Source organism: Triticum urartu, chromosome 2A, assembly GCF_056163025.1.
Source record: "Triticum urartu cultivar PI428250 chromosome 2A, HENAU_Tu73, whole genome shotgun sequence".
Classification (NCBI taxonomy): domain Eukaryota; kingdom Viridiplantae; phylum Streptophyta; class Magnoliopsida; order Poales; family Poaceae; genus Triticum; species Triticum urartu.
The window spans coordinates 29,013,152-29,023,796 of NC_141874.1; the positions used below are offsets into that span (position 1 = coordinate 29,013,152).

Sequence of the window (10,645 nt, forward strand, 5' to 3'; positions counted from 1 at the left end):
GCGGAAGGAACACAACTAAGAGAAAACTAAAAGAATATTAAAAATATGAGCGTATTGTTCATATCTTTTGCACCAGCTAGCCTACAATGCAGAATCAAACGCCGAATTGCCTGAATCAAGTTTTTAATGTGAAGGGATTTCTCCTGAAGAGACTGAGACACCTTGCTGCTTATAACCTGCATCTATCTAAACCTTAATACTGAATCCAAACATGCACTTAACCTAGATGTTGATGCTTGTGTGTGTTTTTGTTCATATATGTAGACCAAAGAGTTCGTCCATCTATGGCTAGGCAGCGCAATACAAAACAAGAAGAGAAGTGAGAGAAGGTTGGTTGGCTACCATGAAGTTGGCAACTCCGTGAAGAACTTCATTCCCACAGATGACGATGCAGCCAAAATCGCCTTCGTCCTCCCTTGGCGATGCGACGATCACTTCCTTGTAAAGATTTTCTCCCACGACTTCCCGCAATACAGCATCACACCTATTGATTTTCCAATGGTACACCGGCGCCGTCGGATCGATGTGTCCGATCGCGTCGAGCATGCTCTGAGTTCTTTTACCAGCAGATAGAAGACCCCTGCATATGTATACAGATCGACCATTGAGGTCGGTCAACATAAGAAATAAGCAACCAATCAGAGTAGATCAACCTTTGTGACCAGTAAAGATAGGCAGGAAGCAATCAATCAGAGGGCTCGACGCGTACAATGTGAACAGTGAACCACAGTTTTGATTCGACTCCTGACATAAATCAAGTGGAGAACGGACTGTATATGTGGATGATCATCCTGAAACCTGCAGCTCGCGAACACAAATATGAGAATTGGAGGATTTGATCAACACAAACAGTGCGTGAGATGACGGAACAAGAAGTCGACATACCTGAGCTCCTCCGTGACGTCCTCCTCGCCCTCGCCGTCTCCATCTCCCATGTCGAGCGCGCCGGCCACGACTCTGCCTCGGAGACCAGTCGCGCCCGAGATGTAGCCCACGAGGAAGCGGGCGGGTGTGCCGAGGAGGGGGCGGAGCCCGAGCGCCCCGGCCGTGCCCCACCACGTCGGCAACGGTGTGGCACTCCGTGGAGAGACAGCGGTGTCCGTTATGGTTGGCCGCGAGTAGAGCTTGTGCCACATACGACGAGAACTCGACGGGGACAAGGCCGAGCGCGGATCTTGCTCCCGCGAGGCCCACGGCATTGACGTCCTCCTCGCCGTGGCTCTCGCCACCTTCATCACCCAGGTCGAGTCGCCCTCCCGTGGTGACGGAGGTGGAGCCGTCGAGGAGCGAGGATAGCCCGAACCCGAGCGTCCAGGTCGTGCCCTGCCGCGTCGGCGACGTTGTGGCACTCCTGGGAGAGACGAGGGCGTCCGCTGTGGCTGGCCGCTACGTCGTTGCGCGCCACGAACGGGAGCCCGGCGAGGACGGGTCCGAGCGTGGATGCTGCTCCTGCGTGGTGCACAGGGTTGAAGCCCTCTTGCGTGGTCGAGCGCACCGACGACGGGGGGTGTGCCGGAACCTGGCGAACAGTGACCACCACGCCGGATGCTGCTTTCCACTGTGGCCCGCATGCCGGGGCGTCGTTCACGGACGTGTTTTAGGAAGGAGACCTGGGGAAGGAAGTGGGCAGATGGAGACGGGGATTGGTGTCCATGGCCAAGAAGCTCTATATTTATGTCAGGTTTGCTATTTCACATCTAGATGTGAAATAGTTATCTTACATCTAAGTCTAAGGCCGTCAGATCTTATTTCTGTTTAAGACTCGTGCAGCTTGTTCGGCTCGCTCACGCTCGCTGGCGTCGCGCGCGGCAGCCCGTGTCCAGTCCGAAGGTGCGGCAGCCAGTGTCCAGCCAGTGTCCAGCCCGTGTCGGCCTCTTGTCCCACCTGCCCGTTGTGGGCTTTTTTGTTTTTTGTGGGTCTCTCATTTTTTTTCTTTGTGGGCTTTCAGCCAGGGAAAACGAGAATTGTTTTTGTTTCAGGGAGAAAAGTTTGTCTAGTCTTTTTTTTTGCGAAACAAAGTTTGTCTAGTCGTTTTATGTCTTTGTATAGTTTCTTGCTATCTGCCAATTGTTTGGTTTTTTGTCTCCCGGGATGTGAATGAGCTGACCCATGAAAGGATTTTTTACTAGTTTTGGGAGAAGCTTCCAACCCATTTTTTGTCTTTTTTCTTTGGTTTTTCTCTTTTTACTTTTTGTTTTCGCCTTTACAAAACCTCGTGATTTTTGTTGGTGTCTCAAATATAAGCCCTCACGGTTCAATCCACAGTCTTTTGTTTTTCATGCGAGCCCTTGATTCCTGTAGTTTGCCGCGTCCATTATGTGCTCGCGTAGTTGCTGCGTCCGTTGTGCTCACATCGTTGCTGCGTTTTTTTTGGCCCATTATGTCCTTAGTCGTTGTTTGTTGGCATGTTTTCCCTACGTCAATGTTTGGGCCTGCTTTTTTTCTTTGTCCCCCGATCATTTCATGTCTATCTAAGTTGTTCGACCACCTCAAAAAAATGTGAGTTGTTCGTTGGCTTTAAAAAATGTGAGTTGTTCCTGATTTTCTAAAAGAAAACTGTTATGATTTTTTGAATTTTGTTTTTTTGTACAAATCAGACTGACTATTTACTAATTCTCTCGAGATGATTAATTGTTGTACGGGTCATGTATTTTGTTCTGTCTAATGCGCGTTGTGGCTTTTGTCCCCCATTTGTCTAGTTGAAACCTTTATACTAAATTGCAAAATCGCATCTAGATGATTTTTGATGATGTCTCATCTAAGTTTTTTACCGGTTGATTTAGTTTTTGTAATTTTTATGCAAGCGCTATCCCCGCCTTGTTGGTCGATGTTTGGTTTGTCGCGCATCCTTTTGTTGGTCAGTTTGGCTTCACACTTTTCTGCCCGTTAACGAGCCATTTCGCTACATTATTTCTAGGCCATATCGTAGAATTAGAAGAGACAAGAAAAGCGAAGGTCTATCGCAGTTGTTACCTTCTCTGTTCATTTTCACATTGTCTCCTATTTCTTCTAAGCTTTATCAGGATAAAATTAGCAATGTTTCATCTGAGTTGTTTGTCCATCGGATCTTGCTATTGTAATTTAGTGTAAATTTTTTATCTTGCATGTCGGAAGATGTATTCCTCTATCGCTTTGTTCCCTTTTGTTCATTTGTCGTCCCGTCCGTGTTGTACATATGTTTTTATTGGGCATTTTTTTTGCATGCGTTCTTGAGTGCTCATGTCATTTGGCAATGTCGTAGAAGTCAAAGAGGTACGTTATGCGCTTGTCCCGGTTGAAAGTCTACCTTCAGACTCATAACTGGGTCCATTATTTTGTTTTTCATCGTGGTTGCAAGTCCATCTTTTGCTCGTAACTCGGCTCATAGTTTGTAATTGTTATAGTGGCAAATCCACCCTCTACTCACAACTCGTATCGTAGTTTTGTGTAGTTGTCCCAGTTGCAAGCTCACCATTGACTCGTAACTGGGCATGTGGTTTGTTTTTATCTCAGTCGCAAGTCTACCCTTTGGCTCGCAATTAAGGTCACAGTTTGTAGTTATCCCACTTACAAACTCACCGTTGACTCGCAACTCATATCATAGTTTTGTACAGTTGTCCCAGTTACAAGTCCACCCTTGATTCGCAACTAGCTAGGCCCATAGTTTGCTTTATCCTCATTGGAAGCCCACCCTTGACTCGCAACTTGGCATGTGTTTTGTCTTTTCATCTTAGCTGCAAGTTCACCCTTGACTCGGAACTGGGATTATAGTTTGTTTGATCCCAGTTGCATGTCGACCCTTGACTCACCACTGGGTTCGTAGTTTCGTAGCTTTCTCAGTTGCAAGTCCACCTTCGACTCGCAACTGGCCTCATAGTTCTCCCTCTTGCAAGCCCACCCTCGGCTCGCAACTAGACATGTATTTTGTTTTACACTCCAGTTGCAAGTCCACCTTTGACTCGCAACTAGGTCCATAGTTTGTTTCATCCCAGTTGTAGGTTGACCATTTACTCGTGACTGAGCTTATTGTTTCATAGTTGTCCTAATTGCAGGTCCATCTTCGACTCGCAACTAGGTTCATACTTTTGTTATTTTCAAAGTTGTAAGTTCACCCTCGACCCTATCTAGGCCCATAGTTTGTTGTTGTTCTAGTTGCAAGTCCACCCTCGACTCGCAACTGGGCCTCTATTTTGTTTTTCATCTTAGTTGGGAGTCCACTCTCGACTCGCAACTGAGCTCGTAGTTTGTTGTTGTCCTAGTTACAAGTCCACCCCCGACTCATGGGGGGAGGGGGGTAGTTTTGTAGTTGCCCTAGTTGCAAGTCCACCATCAACTCGCAACTCGGGGGGTGTTGTTTTTGTTCTTGTTTCATAGTAGTTGCAATTAGACCCTCGACATGCAACTAGGGGTTTTTGTCGGCCCAGTTGCAAGTCCACCCTCGACTCGCAACTCGGGAGGGTGTTGTTTTGTTTTCACCCCAGATGTAGTTTGTAATCGCCCTAGTTGCAAGTCAACCATGTACTCACAACTCGGGAGGGTGTTGTTTGTTTTCATCCCAGTTGCAAGTCCACCCCCGACTTGGAACTCGAGGGATGTAGTTTGCCCAGTTGCAAGTCAACCGTGTACTCGCAACTCGGGAGGGTATAGTTTTGTAGTTGCCCTAGTTGCAAGTCCACCCTCGACTCGCAACTCGGGGGAGGGGGGGTGTTGTTTTTCGTTCTTGTTTCATAGTAGTTGCAACTAGACCCTCAACCTGCAACTAGAAATTTCTGTCGGCCCAGTTGCAAGTCCACCCTCATCTGCAACTCAGGAGGGTGTTGTTTTGTTTTCACCCTAGTTGCCCCTCGACTTGCAACTCGAGAGATGTAGTTTGTAATCGCCCAGTTGCAAGTCAACCATGTACTCGCAACTCGGGGAGGATGTTGTTTGTTTTCACCCCAGTTGCAAGTCCACCTCCGACTTGCAACTCGAGCGATGTAGTTTGTAATTTCCCCAATTGCAAGTCAAGCATGTACTTGCAACTTGGGAGGGTGTTGTTTTGTAGTTGCCCTAGTTGCAGATCCACGGTCGACTCGCAAATCAGGGGGTTGTTTTTGTTCTTGTTTCATAGTAGTTGCAATTAGACCCTCGACCTAAAACTAGCTTTATGGCGGCCCAATTGCAAGTCCACCCTCGACTTGAAACTCGGGAGGGTGTTGTTTTGTGTTTTCACCCTAGTTGCAAGTCCACCCCCAACTTGCAATTGGACATGTATTTTGTTTTTCATCCCACTTGCAAATCCATGCTCGACAAGCAACTGGGCTTGTAGTTTATTATTGTCCCATTTGCAAGTCCATCCTCGACTCGCAAATGATATGTTAGTTTTGTGTAGTTATCCGAGTTGCAAGTCCGCCCTCAACTCGCAACTAGGCTCACAACTGAGCCTACGGGTGTTGTTATCCCAATTGCAAGCCAACCCTCGACTCGCAACCGGGGCTCATAGTTTGTTTTCGTCCCGGTTGCAAGTCCACCCTTGACTCATAGCTGAGTGTGTAGTTGTTGTTGTCCTAGTTGCCAAGTCCATTCTCGAGCCGCAACTGAGCCATGTAGTTTTTTGTTGTCATAGCTGCAAGCGCACCCTTGACTCGCAACTAGGCCCGTAGTTTGTTTTCTCCTAGTTTAATGTCTGCCCCAACTCGCAACTAGTCTATAGTTTTGTCTTTGTTGCAAGTCCAGCAGCTTGGCCCGCAGTTGTATTTTATTGTCCCAGTTGCAAGTCCACCCTGACTCACAATCGACCCGCGTTGTTGTTTTACCAGTTGCATGTCCACCCTCGACTCGCAACTCGGCATGCAGTTTGTTTTCATCCTAGTTAGAAGTCCACCCTCGACTCACAACTAGGGTTTGTAGTTCTTTTTTTGTTGTCCCAGTCATGAGTCCACCTCCCGACTCGTAACTGGGGCCCATAGGTGTTGTTGTACTAGTTGCAAATCCACCATCGACTTGACTAGCAACTGGGGGAGAGCCCATAGTGTTTTTCCATTCATCATTTTTATGTAAACTAGGGGGTCATTTTTTTAGTGGTTTGGTGCTCCTTATCTCAGCACACATCGGATCATAGTTCAACTATGGTGAACTAGCATATACATTCTGGGTACACAAAAACACAAGCAAAAGCATTCAGTGTATTTTGTTTGAACCTCACTTTTCCCTTGTCTTTATTTGTTTTTTCTGATGTTTTTTATAGACAAACCTCATTGTCTACAAGTAAAAGTTGTGTATATGACATGCCCATTCCAAGGCCCTGTAATGATGATCCTGCCCGCATTCAATATTTATTGCCAAAAATTATACCACTGTCAATGTTGAAGATACTTTGAACATTATTTTCTTCTTATCTTTTTTTTTGTTTGTGGGTACACTCATCGATGTTTCCTGTTGCAGAACATGGTTAAGTAAGTAATAAGCTGGACCAAATGAGTGAACAGGGTAAATGGTTGGTACATAGTCAAAATAACAAGTTGTTCCCAAACAGAAAGTTCAATATCTAGAAACAGAAGTTGTTTTCTACTTTGGTTCACTTTTTTTTATTTTTTTCAAGGGCCTTTTTTGTCATAGTTTCACAACACATTTTTAACAATGATCTTTTTTGTTTCCCGACAAGGTGCAAGCATGTGAGAATGGAAGCAGGGAAACCCGATGAGTATTTGTGAAGGTGGATGTCATCAATAGTCTGCCAGAACTTTTAGATTGATCAACCTACAGATTGTTGTGGCGGGCAGAGAAGTGAGGAAAATTTCATCAATGTTTTTTTGGGTTTGTTTGTTTCACACACTGACACTGATGTTTTTTGTGTTTTTAGGCCCTGTGGTGTTAGCCTGATGGTTTAGATTGGAGGCTTTTTTGTTTTTTGCAAGGTGCCAAGGTGGCTACATGGACTATCTAACTTTGTTTATTTATGAAATTTGTTAGAAGCTTGACAGCAATGTCAGTCTATGTTAGCTAACATTTTTGTTTTGGTGCCTGCTATACCCTGCATTATTGAGTTTTACGATAATACATGCTTTCTGGTGTTTTTCAAATATTTTTAAGTTCTCGGATGTGTCCGAGCGGCGATGGCGGAGTGTTGGTGTCCATTTTCTCTTTTGTAAATAAATTTGCTTGCTGTGTGGTCCAGTTTCTGAATACTTTGTTAAGAGGTGTAGTAACACTGTCGGTCTGTCAGGTTTGTCTGTTGCGTGCTGAGTTGTGTAGTACTTATTTTGGACAATGAGTAACGGTACTGCTTTTTTGTGGTGATGAGATGTTTATAGGGTTTTATTGACAATGTAATATCATTGTTTGTTCCATGCTATGAAATGTAATTTTGGTTGCACAAACACTAGACTCGTGTTACCCTGTTAGTCTAGAACCAATGAAAAACATAAGATGGAGTTATTTTGTTGCTTTTTAGGCAGGATTAGGTTGTCCAAGTGAAAATGGATGAAAATTTCATGCATTCGAACACTGAATTATAATGTTTTCCTTTTTCCTTTTCTGCAACAGCGCTCCCTGAAAAATATAAGAATTTTTAACTGTCATATATAGGCCATGTTTTGTCAGAAAAAATGGAACATAAATATCAGTGTATAGAACTTCATGAAAATTAGAGTTAGCTTACTAATGACACAAGATCTAGCACGCCAGTGCGTGAGCGTGACTCGCAACTATGATTTTTTCCTACTTTCCCAGCCACCCAAACTTCTTTTACAAGCAAGCAAGTTCTTTTCTTTGACAAACAAGGCCCAGGCCTGTGAGCAGGTCTTGCTTTTTTCAGACAAACAAACAGAAAAACAATACAAAGCCCAACTAACAAGGCCCACAAGGTTGGAGGGTAGTCGGACTGGGTGGGAGGGTTGACGACATACAAACAACTGCATGTGGGAGATCGACGATCAAACAAGCTGATTTTTTGTTTGTTAAAATAACGAGGTGGGGACAGATTTTAGAGGATGATGTCACCTTAGATGTGAGATATTATCTCACATCTAGATGTGACATAGACAGACCCTATGTAGGACAGTTGGTTGATGCACTTCCAGATATTTCTAAGCAGTTTTTTGTAGAGACGTGTGCACACGTGTAAGTACTTCTGGTTGCTTCCAATTGCTAGGCGAGATGTCCAGGGATATGGGTCAAAGCGGTGAGATCTCCAGAGATATCGGTCAAAGTGGTGGTTGACCAAACTGCCCACAACGTGCAAAAACTCTTGACCAGTAAAAACAGACACCAGCCTAGGAGTACCTTATTACACGTGTCATGCTAACAAGGATGGTAAAAAAAATTCCAGAAAAACCAGGTAAATCAAACCCTTACGGGCAGGACAGTAGTAACTCTGTGGTAAATATCATGTCTCATTGTCTTCTATACTAGCTGCTTCATCAGAAAGGTGTGGCTACTCTCGGGTGTACTACACTCGAGAGTAAAAAACTTGAAAAAAAAACGCGATCAAATAATCTCCAAAAAATCTGAAACTATGAGACATCAAACTTGATCAAATGTTTGAGCTTCCTGCAAAATTTCAGGCAAAGAAAACATCTGAGGAGCTGTCACGAAAAAAAAAATCACTTCTCAAACAGTGCACCAAACTTTGAAGATTGATTTTGTCTTTTTTGGTGAGAGCTCCTCTGATGTTATTTCTGGCTGAAATTTGGCAGTTAGCTCGAACATTTGATCAAGTTTGATGTCTGAAAGTTACAGATTTTTTCGAGTTAGTTTGATCACGTTTTTTCCAAATTTTTGAAATTCGGATGCAGTACACCCGAGAGTATAAAATCCAGTCTCCTGCTTCATTGATGCTCATTATGTATAGGGGCCAAGAAGTGAAAGGATCACGCTTTACATTTACGACTTCATTATGGGGAATTACTTAATGCTCCTCCTACCGAAGTGTTTCATCTTTATGATAGTTACCCTGTTCAAACAAAAAGTTAAATGGAATGTAGAGAAAGGAGATGAGCGGAGACAATCTGAGTACAACAATGATACGAAAATGTACATATCTTTTGGCTGTGCCAAACATGGTCAAACAGCAAGCTGTTGTAAGTAATGGCAATCCTGTATAGAACAATTATATTTGCCTACTTTGGAAACCAGAAATAGCGGATGGGAGCATCAATTAAGTGTTACGACATGGGTCTCACATATGGGACAATGAGACCAGGTCTCATACATTTTTTTCCCCACATGCGGCTGCTGTGTATTTTGAAGCTACATGAGGATAGCAGTGTAGTACGACAATTGCACATATGGGATGCCGTGGCTGTCGATATAGGCGGGCCCGATGACGACCGGCCACGGGAGGGCAGTCATCTCGAACAGGATGTGAACACATAACTGGAACAACCACACTGAGTTCCTAAACGAAACTGCGCGTGGTCGAGCATGCAGACCGCAAGAAAAGAAGTCGATGTAACAGTTGTTACAACAGAGATCCCAGTGCCTCCTACTCCCATGTGGACGAGCGGCTCACATTGGAAATAATCTATTATTCTGACGTGCAAGGGAGTTGTAGACAGCTACCAAGCTCTCATTGAAAAATCTACGGTCTCACAGTCCAGCTCTGCTCGACATGTTTTGGCATGCTCATTAGATATGGGTCGAAACCAGGGGGGATATATATCCTAGCACATGTCTGCAATCTGGCGCAGCAATTCATAAGCCTATGAAATATTTCAAAGGAAAAGTTTAATTGACATCTAGACACAATTACAACAATACACACTCACCTTGTCCAGCTCTTCTATTTTGTTTGATCTACAGAGCCAGTGATACCTGAATTAGTTGTTTAATTTATTGAGAATGTTTGCATGATTGTGATGATTACCGAGACAATGCAACCAAATGAGTCAATTACACCACTAGTGCTAAAACTTAGCGTAAAAAATCACTTTAGTGCCAGAACTTGTGACATACATTGAATTGAAGAAAAAGGGTTTCCCCCCGCTTTATATTATAAAGCACACCACCACTACATCGATCCAAGTACAGAAGAGGAACAAACTAACAGAAAAACAGCAAAGATACAAGATGCCAAAAGAGCCGCTAACAAACATCGAATGCCCAAGCGCTGGCTTGAGCATCGAGGCTCTCGGCGAATAGGATCATGCAGACGACGCGACAAGGACAAGGGAGCAGCCCGCCGATAGAGGAAGACCGTGCTCCATCACCTCTATTAGGCCAACCAAAATTCGACCCCCATCCGTCTCTGCCCCCGAACGCCGTCGACAAGCAGAGCCACTCACCCCGAGTGGAAGGATAGGAACAGTAGGCTGCCGAGGAGAGAGCGAGAACACAGCTACCTCACCGAGCAAGCGACACCCCAGACTTCGACACGGCCGTCGGCAAGGAACACATCCTCCGCAAGCAGCCAAACGGGAGCCCACTGACATCCGGTAGTCCACCGCCATCGCCACACCTCCGACCACCACACCACAGTTCCAAGGTGGCGCCTTCAAGAAGAAACACGACGCCCGAGCACCGTCGCCACCCAATCCGGTGATTTGGGGTTTTCACCCGGAACATGGAGGAAGAGGGCAATGTCAGATCTCGATGCCGCCTCCAGGAAGGAGAGTGACGCCCGGGGCGCCGCCGACATCGTGGTCGCAGAGACGGCCAAGGGTTTCCCCCAATCCAGAGCCACCGCCCC

The 10,645-nt window shown here is 45.1% G+C and overlaps 1 protein-coding gene across 1 annotated transcript; it reads right to left on the reverse strand.

Moving 5' to 3' along the window:
• Window positions 1-274: 274 nt before the first annotated feature.
• On the reverse strand, window positions 275-1,349 carry LOC147983153 (uncharacterized). Its single transcript, XM_087539456.1, has 2 exons — window positions 886-1,349; window positions 275-580 (listed from the first exon to the last, which is right to left on the reverse strand). Exons 1-2 carry the CDS (start codon window positions 1,233-1,235, stop codon window positions 289-291), a joined length of 642 nt encoding a protein of 213 aa, XP_087395582.1. The 5' UTR covers window positions 1,236-1,349; the 3' UTR covers window positions 275-288.
• Between the last annotated feature and the right edge of the window lie 9,296 nt (window positions 1,350-10,645).